Source organism: Cervus canadensis, chromosome 18, assembly GCF_019320065.1.
Source record: "Cervus canadensis isolate Bull #8, Minnesota chromosome 18, ASM1932006v1, whole genome shotgun sequence".
Lineage (NCBI taxonomy): Eukaryota > Metazoa > Chordata > Mammalia > Artiodactyla > Cervidae > Cervus > Cervus canadensis.
The window spans coordinates 54,732,784-54,751,400 of record NC_057403.1 but is presented as its reverse complement, the minus strand read 5'-3'; the positions used below and the strand labels follow the sequence as shown (position 1 = coordinate 54,751,400).

The following is an 18,617-nucleotide window of genomic DNA, read 5'->3' as shown; positions in this document are numbered from 1 at the left end:
GCAGCAGCCCCTTAGAATCCTCTAAAGTACGGCAGCCCCTAAGATTCAATACTGAGGCCCCTCAGAATTCTTGTGAACATTGCGGCACCTCAGAATCCTTCCCAACACTGCAGCACCACAGAACTTTCTCGGTATGGCAGTACCACAAATCCTCCCCAACACAGTGGTCCCCCCAAATTCTTCTCAACACAGTAGCCCTTCAGATCCTTCTTAACACTGTACCCTCGGAATCCTTCCATACACTACAGGCCCTCAGAACACTTCTCAACAAGGCAGCAGCTTGAAATCCTCCTCAACATGACAGGCTTTCAGGATCTTCTGAACACAGTAGCCCTCCTATCCTTCTCAACACAGCAGGCCCTGAGAATCCTCCAAAAGATGGCTACCTCTAAGATCCTTATCAACATTTTGAGGAGCCTAGAATTCTTCTAAACACGACAGCCCCTTACAATCTTTTGAAACATGGCAGCACCTCAGAATCCTCAACTCAGCAGTCACACAGAATATTTCTCAATCCAGTAGCTCCCCCCAAATCCTTCCCAACACACCAGCATCTCACATCCTTCCAACACAGTAGCCACTTAGAATTCTTCTCAATAAGGCAGCACCTCAGAATCCTCCTCAACAGGACAGGCAGGCCTAATCTTTTTCAACTTGGCAGCCCCTCAGATCCTTCCCAACAGGGCAGTCCCTCAGATCCTCCACAAAAGAGCAGCTTCTCAGAATGCTGCTCAACACACATCCCTCAAAATACTTTGAAACATGGTACACTTTCAGAACCATTGTTAACACAACACTCCTCAGATCCTTTCCAATACAGCTGCCCTCAGAATCCTTCTCAACATGGAGCACCTCAAAAATTACTCAACATGACACTATCTCAGATCCTCAACCCTGCACCTTCTCAGAAGCCTTCTAAAAATAGCAGGCCCTCAAATCCTCAACATGACAGCTCACAAAATTCTTCTTAACACAGAGGTCCTTCCTCTGAATCCACCTCACAGAACAGTCCCTCAAAATTCTCAACATGGAAGCCCGTCAGAATCCTGAACAGAGCAGCACCTAAGAATTATTCCTAACACAGCAGCCCCACAGATCCTTTTCAACATGTAATCCACTCAGATCCTCAAAAAAACAGCCCTCTCAGATCCTTTCCAACTCAGCAGGTTCTGAGAATCCATCTCAATATGGAGTACCTCAAAAACTTACTCAACACAACACTGCCCAGATCCTCCTCAACCTTGCACACCCTCAAAACCCTTTTCAACATGGCAAACCCTAAGTTTCTGCTCCACAGGGAGGTACGAAGGATCTTTCTCCACACAGCAGCTCCTCAGAATACATCTAAACACAGCACCCCTCAGAATACTTCTCAACACAGCAATTCCTCATATCCTTCTCAACGCAGCAGCCCCTAAGATTCTTCTAAACACGTAAGTCATCAGAATCCATCTCACAATGCAGCCCTTCTGATCCTAAGCCCCTAAAATACTTCTCAATACAAAAGCCCTCAAAATCCTGACAAGGCAGCCCCTCAGAATCCTTCCCAAATTGCAGTTTCTAACATTCTTCTCAACACGGCAGGCCCTGAGAATCCTTCTCAACAAGGGAGCACCTCAGATCCTCCTCAGCAAGCCAGCCCTCCCAAATTCCTCTCAACATAGCAGCCCCTCAGAATGCCTCTCACGTGGCATCCCTCAGAAGACTTCCCAATACAAAAGCCCCTCAAATCCTTGTCAACACAGCACTCCCTCAGATCCTTCCCGATAGGGCAGCTCTCGTGAACTCTCCAAAATACAGCAGCCCCTAAACTTCTTCTAAACACAAGGCCCTCAGAATCTTTCTCAACCCAGCAGTCCTTCAGATCCTTCCCAACACAGAAAGCCCCCAGAATCCTTCTGAACACAGAAGCCCTCCTCCAGATCCGTCTCAACACAACAGCCCCCTAATCCTTCTCACACGATAGCCCTCAGGATCCACCTAAATTGCAGCATATCAGAACCTTCCCAGCATGGCAGTCCCTCAGAATCCTTCCAAATACTGCAGGCCCTTTGTATTCTTCTCAACAGACAGAACCTCAGAATCCTTCTCAACATGCAGTTTTTCAAAATAATTTTCATCATAGCTGCTCTCAGAATCCTTCCCAACACAGCAGTCCCACAGAATCCTCTCAATATGTCAGCCTCTCACTTCCTTCTCCAAAAGCAACCATTCACAATCCTCAATACAGGTGCCCCTCAAAATCATTTTCAACATGGCAGTCCCTCAGTGTGTTAAATCACTCAGTCATGTCTGGCTCTATCCGACCCATGGACTGTAGCCCACCAGGTTCCTCTGTCCATGGGATTTTCCAGGCAAGACTACTGGAGTGGGTTGCCATTTCCTTCTCCAGATCTTCCCAACCCAGGGATAAACAAACATCTCAATATGGCAGCACCTTAGATCCTTCCCAATGCTGTAGCCATTCAAAAAACGTTCTGAACACAGAAGTCCCTCAGAACCATCTCAGTAAGGCAGCCCCTAAGATTCTTCTCAACACAGAGGCCCTCAGAATCCCACCCAACAGGACATCCCCTAAGATTCTTTTCAGCACTGCATGCCGTCTGAACACTTCTCAACAAGGTAGCAGCTAGGAATTCTCAATATCACAGTCCCTCAGAATCCTTCCCCAAACTGCAGGCATTCAAATCATCCTCAGGAGGAGGATTTGAATCAGCATCTTTTCAATATGACAGCCCCTCAGAACCCTTCCCAATACTGTAGCACCTCAGAATCCTTCTCAACACAGCAGCCCCTAACAAAGAGGCCATCAGAACCCATCTCACAAGACATCCCTTCTGAACTGTCCTCAACATGGTAGCCCCTAAGATACTTCTCAACACAAAAGCCCTCAGAATTCTTGTGACACAACTGACCATCAGAATCCTTCCAAACATGGTAGCCACTAAGAATTCTCATCAACACAGCAGTCCCCAAGATTCTTCTCAACACAGCAACCCTTAGAATCCTTCTCAAAATGACAGCCCGTAGGAATCCATCTAAACAAAGCAGCCTCTAAGAATCCTTCCCAACATGGCAGTTCCTCAGATTGTTCTCAGAATCCTTCTCAACACAGCAGCCCCTCAGGATCCTTGCCTATGTGACAGCCCACAGATCCTTCTAAACAATGCAGCCCTTTAGAGTCTTCCTCAATTCCACATCCCCTGAGAATCCTTCTCCACATGGCAGCACCTCAGAATTCGTCTCCTAAGAGCAGCACCACCAGCCGATCATAATTGAAACTTGACATAACCTCTACTGGCCACAACTTTGCACCCATTTACCCACTGAGAGGTTCAGATTTACCAACTTTTATTTTTTTGAGGGATGAGAGCACTTCCCACAACATGGGAGCTTTTAATTTCCAAAACCCCGCGTCGGGGGCCCTTTTTCATGGTTCAAGAGACAGAACAGACAAAACAAACAATAAAATAGACTGAGATTCATCATATCAGTAATTACATTCCAAGTAAAAGTCTAAAATATTCCAATTAAAACCCAAAACTGTCAAGATGATAAAAAAGCAAGACCTGACCATATGCTGTCTACAAGAAATGCATTTTAAAATTCCAAGCCATGGTTAGGTTCACAGTAAAAGAGTGGGAAGAGAAATTCTGTACAAACACTAATCTTAAGGATGCTAGAGAGGCTATATTCATAGAAGAGAAGGCGGATATAATGACAAAGTAATTCAGAGACAAAAATGGAAATTTCATAATAAAAAGGCAATTCACAGAGTGTGCTTAATAACAAGAGTTTCAAAAACCATGAGCAAAAAATTCATAGGATTAAAGGGAAAAATAGACAAATCGGCAATCATAATCAGAAATTTTAACACTTTCTCTCTCAGAATCAAACAGAATAACTAGACCTCCCCACCCTGCTGCCCACTCCCCAAAAATCTGCAAAGCCATGGAAGGTCTGCCTACGCTCTGGATCATCTTGACATAATGGAGAGTTCTAAAACACTGCATTCAACAACCACAGAATACACACCCTTTGAGAGCTCAGTAAGGGACTTACTTCCCTGGTGCTCCAGTGGTTAACACTCCAAGCTCCCAATGCAGATGGCTCAGGGTTTAATCACTGTTCAGGGAACTAGATCCCACATGCCACAAATAAAGACCTTACTTGTCACAAAGAAGAGCCCACATGCCACAAGAAAGACCTGACGCAGCCAAATAAACAAATATTAAAAAAAAGAGGTCAACAAGACAGACTACACCTGAGCCACAGAATAGGTCTCAAATGCCACAACGACGTACATGTGTTCTCTGACCATGATGCATTTGAGGGAGAAACCACAAGTGCATCAAGGAAACTCCCAAATCACTGGAAACTGAATCACACAATTCTAAACATCCCAAGGGTCAAAGAAGAAATCGTAGCAAAAATTAGCAAAGGTTTGAACGACATGAAAGTGAAACCAGAACATATCAAAATCAGTAAGACGCAGCCAAAGCAGTACTTAGAGGGAAACAGTTAGTGGGGGACTAGAGGCCAAGGGTGCGTGGGCCCAGAGTCTTCAAGGTCCCAAAACTCAAGGTGCTACTGGTTCTCACAGGGATGTCTTTGCAGTTGGTGCCACCTGCCATGTGTAAAATGAGTCCCCACGGGACACCCCAGCACAGCCCCCCGCCCCGACTTCTGCTGTACTGGTGATTACTTATCCTAGACCTCCCTTCCCTACAATGTTAGGAACTAGGGCTGGTCTCGGCCTCTGCTGCTCGCCCAGGGCCCAGCCCCACGTCCACGCCCTGCTCATCCACCAGGAGCCCTGAGCTCCACACTGGGGGTCACCTCGACTCCAGCGCAGGTACTCACGCTTCTCCAGCTGGTCGCCGACCACCCTGAGGAAGGCCACAGAGATCATGAGCAGGTTGACAATGAAGCAGGCCTCACACAGCTTGCCGATGGCGGGGCCACACAGCACTCCGACCACGCCTTGGTAGGTAGCCTGGCCGCTGACGGAGGCAGCGTAGCCCAGGACGACCAGCCCGCTGATCAGGAAGACCAGGGAGACCTGCCAAACAGGACCACGGCGTTGGGCATGCCCACAGCTGCTCAGCCCACTCCCAGCGAGCCTCAGCTGCAGAGGCCCCGGCCTGACGAGCCACCAGCCCATTCCTCAAAACCAGAGTTACAAAGCAGGTGGAATCTAGAGGCCACGCTGGTCTAAATCTGTAAATCTGGGATCCATGCCAAACCACACCAGCTGGACAAATGAGGCTTTGGAAACCCAGAGTTTAAATGACTTTCCTAAGATCACACGGGTTGTGGGTGGAGAGCCCATAAGGCACGGTGGTTAGGAAGCAGGCATACTTGGGTTCAATTCCAACCCCGCCACTCACCCGCTCTGTGGCATGAGGCCAACCATCACTCTATTTTCCCATCCGTGAAATGGGGATGATACCATCTACCTTACTGGGGGCTTGTGAAGCATTTGGACCAAACAAAGCAATAATGCACTCAGTTCAGTGCCTGGCAGGTGGTACCTGCTCAAGACATGACGGTTGGGGACTGCCCTGTGGCCCGGTGGCTAAGACTCTGCGCTCCCCATGCAGGGCCCTGGGAACTGGATCCTACATGCCACAACTGAGAGTTCATAGGCCTCAACTAAAGAGGCTATGGGCCACAACTAAGACCTGGTGGAGCCAAATAAATAAGTATTTAACAACAAAAGAAATGGTCGTTGTTACTCTCCAGACTCCCTCTCCAGGGCTCTCCCTACTTTAGTTTAAATTTTTCCAACACTATGAAAACTTTTCAAACATCTAGGAAAATTGGAAGAATTTCACAATGAACACCATGTCCTCACCACCTAGATTCTACCAGGAGCAGGTCCCTGTGCTTGTTTTATCACATCTCTTACCATGTGTCCACATGTCCAACTAAACTGGAGGATACATTTCAAGGTAAGTTGTGGATATCAGTATACTCACCCCCAAAGATTTGGGCATGTGTGTCATTAATAGGAGTTTGATGTTTGTTTTTAGTCCTCTCTTGTAAGAAAAAATTTACACACCATGAAATGCACAGAGTCGTGAGTGCATCACTGGAAGGGGTACAACTAAGGCATATGTGTAACCTGAACCTCTACCAAGACACAGAACATCACATCCCTGAGTTCCCCTCCTGTTCCCATCCTAGATCCAGAAAAAAGCCACTCTAACGGTACTTTGCTTTTATATATTTTCCTATCTGGCTTCTTCCACTGAGCAGTAACACTGGGGAGGGCCAGCCCTGTCGGATGCATCAGTAGTTTATTCCTCTTTTTCTTCAGTGCTATTTCACTGGGTGGATAGAATCACTTGGCTGGTCCAGTCCCTTTTGCCAGACATCTGGGCTGTCCTTCATTTTGGCTGCTATGAACGAAGAGCTGAGCATTCTAGAACAAGTCATGCTGAGGACCCACGTTTCCTTCTCCTGGACACACACCTAGGAGTCGAATACGTGGGTGTCAGGGTAGACATGTGTTCAACTCTGGTAATTTCTTATAAACTGTTTCCAAATCATCATCTGTGCCACTCGACACCCACCCCCAGCGATGCACTTGAGCCCCGCTTGTCCACAGAGTTAAATGTTTTTGAGTCTCTCCAGGCTGGACCATTACCTGTGCCTAAGCTGGACCTGGTCTCCACACTCAGACCCCCTCCCACAGTTCTATGGAGGAGAAGGACGCAGCAGCAGCAAGGTGCTCAACCTAGAAGCCTGGGGAGAGCTAGGCTGGCCCCTCAGACATAGTTCGTGCCCTGGACTGCAGGCTTGTTCCTACTCCAGCAGCCTGAGGGCAACATCTAACTGGACCAAGTCAGAGAAACTTGGAAGTTCAGAGCCAGAAAGCACACACATGCTCCCTGCAGCCCCTGGACCTCTGTCCAAGATGGCTCCTCTGCCTGGAACTCCCTCCTGCCTCCAACCACTGCCCCTCACCTGGGAACTCCCTACCTCCTACCACCCCCACCCCCTGCCCCCAGGTCACCTCCTCCAGGAAGCTTCCCCACACTTCATCCCTGAGGTGGGCTCAACCCTCTGTTTCAGGCTCTGGCTGAGCGATGCCTTTTATGGGCACAATTTTTCTTATGGTGGGTTGAATCCCCTCAATAGTCTCCGGAACTTGTGAAAGGGACTTAGTGGCACCTGTCTTTGCAGGCACAGATAATGAAGATGAAAAGGGGTCTTTGCAGGTAAAATTAAGGACCTTGAGATGAGGTCGTTCTGGATGATCCAGTTCAGTTCAGTTCAGTCGCTCAGTTGTGTCCAACTCTTTGCAATCCCATGAATGGCAGCAAGCCAGGCCTCCCTGTCCATCACCAATTCCCGGAGTTTACTCAAACTCACATCCATCTAGTCGGTGATACCATCCAGCCATCTCATCCTCTGTTGTCCCCTTCTCCTCCTGCTCCCAATCCCTCCCAGCATCAGGGTCTTTTCCAATGAGTCAACTCTTCGCATGAGGTGGCCAAAGTATTGGAGTTTCAGTTTCAGCATCAGTCCTTCCAACACCCAGGACTGATTGGGCCTCAAATCCAATGGCAAGTGTCCTTAGACAGAAAAGGAGGAGACACAGAGGAGCAGGCCAAGTGACGACGTGGCCACCAGTGAAGGAACAGCTGGAGCCCCAGGAGCTGGAGAGGGAGGAAGGACCTTCCACTAGAGCCTTTGAGGGGACATGACTCTCCAGGACTGGGAGAGAATACACTTTGGTCAGTTTGTGGTCATTTGATCCAGGGGGCTGGTGCATACAGTGTGGGGATCCTTGGAGATCACTACCAGACTCTAAGCTCCATGGAGACTGGGATCGTGTCTTTTAGCTTACATTCAGCCCCCAGGAGAAAACCCAGTACATAGCAGGCACTAGTAAATATTGTGGACCAAAGGAAGTGAAGGGGGCCAGACTGAGCCTCGGCCAGTGGAGGTGCGTCTCTCCTAACACAGTGAGCTGACCACACAGGACTGGGTGACCCTCAAGAGGGTCCCTAAGCCTCTGAGCAGCCAGTTGGCAAAAGCCCCTGGCCAGGCTGCCTGTCTCTTTGGAGCCGAGGAAGACCCAGGCTCATTAATTTCATTAATCCTCCAATGCTAATGGAGCCATTAGAGACCTAAAATCTCACACCACTAGCCTCCCAGTGGCAGGGATGTTTAAACATTCTGCCAATCCAAGAGGGGGCAGAACTGTCTGGTGAAGAGGGAGAGACAGGAAATGGGGTGGGGGAAGGGTGAGCTGTTCACCAGCCTGACCTTTTCCCTTGTGGGGAGTTTCCATTTATTCCTATTTGGGGTCCCCTTTCCTCAAGTCTGCCTGCTCGGGGCAGGAGCTTTAGACCATCCTGGGCCAACGGCAAGCCACCCCAGCAGCACCCGTGTCACCAGGGAGGCCCACCCAGAGTCAGCATCTGCAGGCCTGGAGGTGCTGGGAGACCCCACCCGGAGCCTGGGGAGCGAGTAGGGCGCCTGTCTGCCTCAGCCCAGCCCTGGCATGGATCCCCATGCCAGCCCCACCCGCTCCATCACCGACCCTCTGTGGCTGGAGGTCGGGCTCCCTGTTCGGGGACAGCAAACAGCCTTGTTGCCCATCACGTGCACCCACACAAGCTGGGGCTCAGTGCCGCCTTGGAGGGGGCTTCTCAGCTTCCACCATTCCCAAAGAGGTCACCCCACCCCCTCCCCATCACACTGTCCACCATTTCATTTGACCTCCTGAATCTTATCCAAGCTCCCCCTTACAGCAAGCTTCAGGAGGACAGAGCCTGCACGGTCCAGACGGGCGCTGGGCCAGCGCGGGGGCGGCACGAGCTACTGGACACCACGCAGGGTGGTGTTTGGCAGCTTCCAGAAGGATCAGAAAGGCCCAACGGAGCCCTTATCAGCGGCTGCCAGGAAAAAGCCTTTGACATGATGTCCGTCAAAGAGCTCACCAGGAAACGCCTGATTCCTATCAGCTAATAAAATGAAGCTGTGCTAACCAGCAGCTCTTCTCTGCTGAGGACGGTCAGTCCCTAGAACTTTCTGGAAAGGGAGGGAGTTCGGGCTCCACACGCAGCAGTGGCCAAACACCCCTGACACTGCGCAGGCTGGGGGCTCACGGCAAGTCAGTCCTGCTCTGCCCACGGGATTTGGGCTTTAGCTGTGGAGCTAAAGACAGGCAGTGGCTCAGCTCACAGGCCGGGTTCGTTGGCTGCAGGTGCTACCCTCCCCAACGCGTCCCCCCAAGCCCCACCTGGCCGCGTGGCCCTCAGCTCCAAGGATGCTCATGGCCCGGGTCTACAGGTTTACACCGGGATTTTCCGTTCTCCCCCATGAGCCGAGGGACAAAAAACCAAAACACAGGAGTGTTTGCTCTACAAAAGCAATGCCTAGGGCTCCGCCTGGAAAAATAAAATTCAGCTCCCACCTGCTCCCAAAGACCACCCTCCCCCGCCCCTCCCCGTGAAACAGCCCCCGACAACTTACCAGCTCCACGAGGAAAGCGGGGGCCACTCCCCCCGCCTTGTGGAAGGCCCACGGAAAGTTGAGCAGGCCAGCGCCCAGCGCAGACTTAAGGAGGATGAAGACGGCGCCCAGCGAGGACAGGCCAGGGCCTGTGGCCGTGGGGACCGGCTTTTCTGAAAGGCCTCCGCCTCCTGGGGTCTGCCCCTCCATGGCTGGAAGCAGAGTGGGGAGGGGGGTCGTCTCGGTACCTCCTCCCTGGTTCTCGGCACCCTTCTCCAGCTGGGAGGGGTCTTTCCTCCACTGAGCTAGGGCATCCGTCGCAACCACCCCGGCCTCTATCGCTTTCCGAGCCTCTGATCCCCTTTCAAGAGCCTTACGCACCCACCTGCCCTGTAACTCCTGGTCCTCATGCCTTCCCCTCAACAAATGTTTCCCCCCAACTTTTACCCCTGTTCATGGGCACTCCTGCCACCGGGGCCGCCCCCTCCCCTTTCTCTTCCAACCCCCAAACTCCTCCCTCTATCATTCTTTTCACCCATCCCCCTGCCTCCAGCATCTGGTCCTTACCACCAAGTCCAGTCTTCACGGAGACCAGCAGTCCTGGGCCATCGGGTATGGGATTCAGGCTCACTCCAGAGGACCCGGAGGGGTGGGCAAATGAGTCAGGAATCGGGGGGGCCCTAGACAGCACGGCTGAGGGTCACAACCCCAAACCTAGAAGGATGTGACCAAGAGGTCAGACCATCTGTCCCAAGAACTTGCAGCTTCTGAGGCTGCTGGTCTGAGCGGGGGAGGAGAGGAGGCTTAAGAAGCACTGGGGCGGGGCTTTCCCTGAGCCCCGGGTCAGGGGAGCTGGCTGATCTCACCCAGCGACCTAGGCCGGGGGCCCAAGGCCTCCTACCAGGACACCTCTCCAGGCCCCCTTCTGTCACCTGCTAGGGACTCCGTGCCTGGCTACCCAGCTACAGAAAGGGGTCTGTCTGCCCTCCTCACAGGAGGGCTGGAGATTCACATAGGCAAAGGCCCAGGAGTTTCACCGCGTGGCTCCACAGATTAATGAGCCCTCAAATCACCTGGAGGTGGGTTAAGAGGCCAGAGCCAACCCGCTAACCCTGCTCTGGGTGAGCAGTGTGCTGGGGGTCCCTGGACCACATTTTGAGTAGAGGCCACCTCTCCGACCTGATACAGTCAGCTTAGATACAGGCAGAATACAGGAAACAGTTCCTATCTGGAAAACACAGGCCCGTGAAGGTCAGATCTTGAATTCAGAGGTGAACTTGTCTGTTCCCAGCACCCAGGCTCAAATCCCCTCGAGAGTGTGTTAAAGCACGGGCCGTGGGGTCCCTCCGTGGCATTGCTGACTCGGGGGTACGGAAGCCCTTCCTGGGAACTGATGCTTTAAGTTAAACGTCTTCAGCGCCTCCCTCAGTCCAAGTGTCTGCAGAGATGGGCACCAAAGGCGTGTCTCGTGTAGGCTCAAGCCCACGACAGTGCCCCCTCGCTGCAGCGGCTCCGCTTGGTCTGCTGAGTGGCGGGTGAGTCTGCAGGTGCCACGGGACGGGAGCCAGAGCCGGCCGGCATCTGGGCCGTAGAGCCGCGGCCCCCACGTGCACAGTCTCACCGGGACCCGGGCCTTGCAGGGCTTGCCGGACGGCTCCTGGAGTCCTCTTGCCCAACCGCGAGGGCTGTCGCCATGGTCTGTACGGAGCAGGGCTCCCCTGAGGTGGGGCAAGTGGCTCGAAACGCGACTGCTGACGAGTGCCAGAGCTGGGAATCAGCCCCGAGTGTCCCCTCAAAGCGAACGGTGTCACACTGCCACCCCCCTCGTCCCTGTCCAGATTCCAAAGGTGCCCGAATGGGAATGGATGAGTAAGGGCGGGGATGAATGGGTGAGAGGGTGGCAGGACACGGTGGGGGTGGGGGAGAGGCTGGGGTGCCCAGTCCCTCCCAAAATCACATGGCTCAGCCCTCCCCCTCCACCACCCCAGGCAGTGAAGATCAAGGGCCCTCACAGCAGCCTGGCTTTGTACTCCTTAATCTGGGCAGGCTTTGTACTCCTTAATGTGGGCTCAGGGCTCCGGGGCACCTCCCTGTCCCGCCTGGGTCCCTCATTAGCTGCCCATTAACGTGCATGACTTAGAAATTGGCCACTGGGCTGTGAAATTCCACTCAATGGGGAAAGCCTCTAATCTGAGGGGCTTTGATATGCCCTCTGCCGAATCCCAGGGCTGCGTGACCTTTCTCGGGGAGGAGAGGCACCCCTGGGGCCCGTCTGTGTGGGCGGGCGGCTCTGGTGGTACAAGGGGCTCAGCCCAGCACCCTGCGCACGGCCCCCAGGGGAGCACCCAGCCAGGGACGTTCCCGGGTCCCTCCTTTCCATCTCCACAGGTACTGGTCACCTGGCAGGGTTCAAACTTAAGGGAAAAGTGACTTCAGCTCATTTCCACGAACTTTTGTGCTCACACCCTTCAGAAAATTCTGGAAGACAGATGGGCAGGTCTCAGGAACCTGAGGGCCTGGGACTGTGATCCACGCCTCACAGGGGTCACCTGCAGAGTGGTGGGAACAGCCCCTCCTACCCTGAGAACAGGGACACAGGAGAGGTCAGAGGGCAGAGAGACAAGGCTGACAGAAGCAGAGGGTGGATTGGTGCACACTGGAGGTGAGGAGGTGCCTCGAGAAGCCGGGACAGGCCAGGAAGCCAATTCTGCCCTGGAGCCCTCCTAGGGAACCAACTGCATTTTAGTTCCACGAAGCTGATTTGGACTTACAAGCTCCAGGACTGCAGGGAATAAATGTGTCAGTGCTTCCTGGTAACTTGTGACGGCAGCAGTGGGAAACAAATACAGCCAGCACCACGAGTTCTGATGGTCGGCACTTCTCAGGGCTGGAGGCCCATGGTCCACCCACCCCGGCTCTGGGCCTTTTGTAAGTAGCAGGTCAGAGACGGGGGCTTCCAGACGACACTCGGCCCACAGCATTGGCCTTGCTGTCCCCTCCCCCTGTGAAAGGGATGGACCCCTGAGCTACGATCCAGAGTCCCGCTCTGGCTAAAGGAAAACTGTGCCTTGGCATTTGAAAGTGAGAAATATCTTCAAACAGCTTTAATATCAACCTTCCTCCACCCACTGCATCCATAGGAAGAGTCCCCAGGTGTCAGCAGCCAGACCGGAGGCTGAGTCACAGGGCAGTGGGCCTCAGTTCAGTTCAGTCGCTCAGTCATGTACAACTCTTTGCGACCCCATGGACTGCAGCACACCAGGCCTCCCTGTCCATCACCAACTCCCAGAGCTTGCTGAAACTCATGTCCATCGAGTCGGTGATGCCATCCAACCATCTCATCCTCTGTCATCCCCTTCTCCTGCCTTCAATCTTTCCCAGCCTCAAGGTCTTTTCCAATGAGGCAGTTCTTCGCATCAGGTAGCCAAAGTATTGGAGCTTCAGCTTTAGCATCAGTCCTTCCAATGAATATTCAGGACTGGTCCCTTTCAGGAAATTGACTGGGTTGATCTCCTAGGGACTCTCAAGAGTCTTCTCCAACACCACAGTTCAAAAGCATCAATTCTTCGGTGCTCAGCTTTCTTTATAGTCCAGCTCTCACATCCATACATGACTGCTGGAAAAACGTTAGCTTTGACTAGACAGACCTTTGTTGGCAAAGTAATGTCTCTGCTTTTTAATATGCTGTCTAGGTTGGTCACAGTTTTTCTTCCAAGGAGCAGGCGTCTTTTAATTTCATGGCTCCAGTCACCATCTGCAGTGATTCTGGAGCCCAAAAATATAAAGTCTATCACTGTTTTCATTGTTTCTGTATCTATTTGCTGTGAAGTGATGGGACTGAATGCCATGATCTTAAGTTTTCTGAATGTTGAGTTTTAAACCAACTTTTTCACTCTCCTCTTTCACTTTTATCAAGAGGCTCTTTACTTCTTCGCTTTCTACCATAAGGGTGGTGTCATCTGTGTATCTGAGGTTATTGATATTTCTCTCAGCAATCTTGATTCCAGCTTGTGTTTCATCCAGCCTGGCATTTTGCATGATGTACTCTGCCTAAAAGTTAAATAAGCAGGATGACAATATACAGCCTTGACATACTCCTTTCCCGATTTGGAACTAATCTATTGTTCCATGCTCAGTTCTAACTGTTGCTTCTTGAGCTGTATACAGATTTCTCAGGAGGCAGGTCAGGTGGTCTGGTATTCCCATCTCTTTAAGAATTTTCCAGTTTGCTGTGATCCACACAGTCAAAGGCTTTGTCGTAGTCAATAAAGCAGATGTTTTTCTGGAACTCTTGTGTTTTTTTGATGACCCAATGGATGTTGGTAATTTGATCTCTGGTTCCTCTGCACTTTCTAAATCCAGCTTGAACATCTGGAAGTTCACAGTTCACATACTGTTGAAGCCTGGCTTGGAGAATTTTGAGCATTACTTTGCTAACGTGCGAGTGTAGGGTAGTTTGGACATTTTTTGGCACTGCCTTTCTTTGGGATGGGAATGAAAACTGACCTTTTCCCGTCCTGTGGCCACTGCTGAGTTTCCCAAATTTGCTGACATATTGAGTGCAACACTTTAACAGCATCATGTTTTAGGATTTGAAATAGCTCAACTGGAATTCCATCACCTCCACTAGCTTTGTTCATAGTGATGCTTTCTAAGGCCCACTTGACTTTACATTACAGGATGTCTGGCTCTAGGTGAGTGATCACACCACAATGGTCAGACATGGACACATGTCTGTGTCCCTGTTTATCTTAGGGACCCCTTAAGGCAGATTTCTAGGCTCTTCCCAAGGAGCATACAAGGCCCAGGGATCTCTGCCTGCACTGCTCTCGTGTTACCAGCAAATTAAAACAACATCCTCTTACAGTAACATCCTCTTAATAGCACCACCCACCGGGGGGAAAAAATTGAGTTTTTTCCTCTGGAAACTTCTACTTACTCTACATGTGACAGTCTTAACTCACTTCATCTTGGAGCCAGTAAACATTAGGTAGCACCCCCAGTATTACCAGCAAGCAGGCAGCCTTCCCACCATTAGAAGCAATCTGGCATTGGGGGCTCAGAGCTCAGGCCCAGGCCAGATATGGGTTGGAAGGCTGGCCCCCCTCAGCTGAGAAACGGTGGTTGGGGTATCACAGGATGACTGAGACTACCCGCCCAGACCCCTTAATGCACGCAAAACATCCCCAAGGCTAGGCCAGCGGTGCGTCAGCAGAGGCAGCACCACCGTTCCAGGCGGGCTCACTGAGCACAGGCTTGTTCTGGTGGGAGGGCCTCAGGGTCCTTGTGCCCGGGCACCAGAGGCTAGGTGGTGCAGGGAAGACCCCAGACCCGGGTGCCAACACAGGGAAGGGCTGAGGAAACGCTGTTCACCCCACTTCTGGCCCCTCTCCACATAGTCAGGATGCTGCCTGGCTGGGTGAGCATGGTTAGGGACCAGCCCTGGGGCCAACCTCCATGCTCAGCTCCTGGGAGACCCCAGGGCCCTCGAGAACTCCCACAACTATCTATAGCTGTGCTGGGGCACCTGCTCCTGCTTTTGGTTTTAAAAGACACGGAGCCATTCCCTAGAACAATGAGAGTCCGCTCCGCACACACACGGGGACTCTTCCAAACAGTGAGTAGGCCTTGGGCACGTGTGTCACCAGGAAGAAAACCACCGTCAGCCAGGGGACACAACTGAGTGCTGCCTCTGCATCAGGCCCAGGGCTGGATGACATCAGACAAGGCCCACCAGCAGGAAGTGGCTGGTCTGGGTCTACAGCCAGGGCCCTGGCATGTTCCTCCCAGGTGGACCTGGTATCCCACAACCCCCGACGGGTCTCTCCCTGGGACAGGGTGGCACACAGCAGATGCCATCGAGTGGTCCTGCAGAGACTCTCCCCCCATCTGTGCATGCTCACCCTGCTGAAGCCCTCTCTCCAGCTCCATCTCCGGGGGGAATGGGAGAGCTCTGCAGGGCCCTCAGCAATGTCTCCAAGTCCTCAAAGCAACAGCAGCCACGGAACACGGTTCAAAGTTGCAAGGTTACCACTGTGACCTGCCAAGGGTGACATGTGGCAGGGAGAGTTGGGCATTGGTGGCTCCTCCCTCGTCTGGGGTCCCTCTCTCCCCGGGACCTCACCCCACACAACCTGACCCCACACAACCTCTGCCCTTTTCCGTCAGCCTGTCCTCACCTGTCATCTGAAAGCTGATGTCTGGGCCAGCTGAAGGACAGGAAACAGACTATACAGGCAGGGGTTAAAAATTAACAGGCTACCCTGGATGAGGCAATGGTTTCTCAGAAATGGACCCTGACAGATAAAATGAACTTCATCAAAATGAAAAACTCAGGCCCGTAAGGATACCATTAGGAAACTAAAAAGATAATCGACAGAATGAGAGAAACTATTTTCAAGTCATGTATCTCATAAGGGACTTTCATCTGAAATATATAAAGAACTCTTACAAGTCAATGATAAAGACTACTCAAAAAATGGACACAGCACTGAAACGGACATTTCTCCAAAGACAGAAAAATGGCCAATGAACACATGAAAAGATGCTCAACAACACTAATCTTTAGGGAAATGCAAGTCAAACCACAATGAGCCATCAGTTCACATGCCCTGGGGCACAACTGTCAAAAAGACCGGTAACAGCATGTGTTGGAGAGAAGGTGAAGCTGTGACCCTCATACACTGCTGGCAGGAACTACTGATAAAACAGTGCTTTGGAAAGAGAGCTTGGTGGTTCCTCAAAAAATGAAGCATAAAGCTACAGGATTTTACTCTTCGGTGTCATCCCAACAGAAATGAAAACTTATGTTCACACCAAAAATGGTACCCGCATGCTCAAAGCAAGACTATTCACAACAGATAAAAAGTGGAAGCAGCTCAGAGGTCCATCAAGTGAGGATAAACAAACTAAGATGTGTCCACATGACAGAGTGTTACTGAGGTCTAGAAAGGAGTGAAGTACTGAGACAGCTATGACATGGACAAACCACTAAAACACACTCCGTGGAAGCAGCTAGTCCCCAAAGGCCATGTATTACATGACGCTGTTTACATGCAACGTTCAGAACAGGTGAATTCATAGAGACAGCACATCAGGGCCGACCTGGGGCAGTGGGGGAGGCGACAGAGGCTGACTTGCTACTGTGTACAAGGGTTCTTTTGGAGGTGATGAAAATGTTCTGGAATTACAGCAATAATGGTGCACGAACTTGTGAATATACTAAAACCCACAGAACTGTACACTTTTAAACAGAGAATTTTGTAGTAGTGAATTATATCTCAAGAAAAATTCAATAGGCTGATTCAGAACCCATTCCAGGTTGTCATCAGGAGAAAGGGACAGGTGGAAAAGGGACCACTTACACATTGCTTTTTAGCTTCATGCATGCATGCATGAATGTTCAGTCATGTTCGATTCTTTGTGACCCCCATGGACTGCAGCCCGCCAGGCCCCTGTGTGTGGGACTTCCCAGGCAAGAAGACTGGAGTGGGTTGCCATTCCCTCCCTCCAAGGGATCTTCCCAACCCAGGGATCAAACCCATGTCTCCTGCATCTCCTGCAGGCAGATGCTTTACCACTGAGCCACATGGGAAGCCCCTTAGCTTCATACAGGTAATGCATATTTATTGAAAATTTTCTTCACCGACAATGGTGAAATCAAGACCCAAATTACAAAACATGATGGCAGTTGATACTTATAAAAATAAAGCGAAGGGCTATGTTTCACAGATTTGTGCAAGTTTCTTTCAAATCTCAGTCTGTCCTTTCATCAAAAAGGAGATCGCAGCATCTGTGTTAGTCCTCATGATGAAATAGTAAAAAACTGCATTCCATTGACCAAAAAAATAGCTTTGCTTCCAAACAGCACAAGTCTTTAAAGTGACTTTTCCCCAACAATAAATATAGAAAATAGCCTTTATGGAGCACGTCTAGCTTGGTCAGAGCCGCTTCCTCCCCGACAGCCTTTAGACGTCGTCTTAGTCTTTGGTGCACGGCGGCCAGCGAGGTCTGACCCCAGGCTGCCCTTCGGGGCCCTCCAGTGGCCCCAGCCCCGCGCGGCACGGGCTCTCAGCTCCTGCACACGCCCAGCTGAAGGCTTGAGCCCTTTCGAGCCAGGGCTCCTCAGACCCCACGGCTCCACCTGCCCCCTGGCTGCCCGCGAAGGCGCTCCCCAGCTCTCACGGCCAGCTGGGTGGGTGTCACACCGAGGGGGCCTTTGGCGGATGAACCTGCTGCACGAGCTGTGGGCGTTTCACCCTGGGCTTCCTCCGCTTCGGCCTGCTCTTGGCCTTGTTGATCTGCACCACAAAGAAGGCCAAGACCACCATGGCTCCCAGGAAGGCGAAAACGGGAATGGTCTGGCCCACCTCCTGGTTGTAGCGGCCTGGCATGATCCCTGCAGAACAGTGGGAAGATGGTCAGTCTGATGGCTGCAACCAGCTGGGCTCGTAGTGACCCGGAGAAAGGAGGAAAGAAAAGTGCAGGCCGGCAGGGAGGTGAGGACAGCTGCCTCACTGCTGGGAAGGCCTCCCACTTGCGGTGGGCAACTGAGCGTGGCCGCTGCTGGACCGTGGGGTCTGTGCTGTCGTCAGCTCTGTACCTGGACAATGCCAGGGTTCCAGAACACAGGGCTGGACCACATGGGACAGGGTACCCCTTCCTGATCCCTGGAGTTTTTCTGGCCAATTCCTAGAACCAGGAGAAGTGCCTCCAGGGAGCTGTGAAGCCATGTAAGAGCACAGGGGTTCCCGAGCAGAAGAGGGGCCCACACTCTGCCAGAACGACTTGTCCCATCGTCCTAGACAGAGGACCACCTGCCCCCGGCAGTCTACTCCGGCCAGAGCCCTGTCAGGGTTGGGGGTGGGCGAGGGACATCTGATGTCACTTGGGGGAAGGGACACCCCCAAAATTAACTGCGCATCCCAGGTTAGGGAAGTCCTATCCCAGGTGGGCTGGGGCAGAGAATTGGTGGTGATGTCTGGGTTGAGGGTTCAGGGCCAGGCTATGACAGACGAACATCACAAAATAAATTCAGATTTGAAAATTCAGATAGGATCTTCTAAGAGGCTACAATGTGTTGATCCTTTAGGTCTGCTCTGGCCTTGTGATTTGTACCAGGAAGAAAGCCTGGACCACCGCTGCTC

The 18,617-nt window shown here is 51.8% G+C and overlaps 2 protein-coding genes across 2 annotated transcripts in view; both read right to left on the bottom strand.

Moving 5' to 3' along the window:
- The window catches only part of SLC38A8 (solute carrier family 38 member 8), a 39,549-nt gene extending 29,489 nt beyond the window's left edge, over window positions 1-10,060 (bottom strand). Inside the window, exons 1-3 of the mRNA XM_043436622.1 lie at window positions 10,039-10,060; window positions 9,493-9,683; window positions 4,864-5,062 (exon numbers count right to left, since the gene is read on the bottom strand). Coding sequence (XP_043292557.1) covers window positions 4,864-5,062; window positions 9,493-9,681 — 388 coding nt within the window. The 5' untranslated portion in view covers window positions 9,682-9,683; window positions 10,039-10,060. The remainder of the gene's footprint in view (window positions 1-4,863; window positions 5,063-9,492; window positions 9,684-10,038) is intronic.
- A 7,011-nt stretch (window positions 10,061-17,071) lies between these two features.
- Window positions 17,072-18,617, bottom strand: part of MBTPS1 (membrane bound transcription factor peptidase, site 1) — a 44,624-nt gene continuing 43,078 nt past the window's right edge. The window contains exon 23 of the mRNA XM_043436219.1: window positions 17,072-17,869. Coding sequence (XP_043292154.1) covers window positions 17,673-17,869 — 197 coding nt within the window. The 3' untranslated portion in view covers window positions 17,072-17,672. The remainder of the gene's footprint in view (window positions 17,870-18,617) is intronic.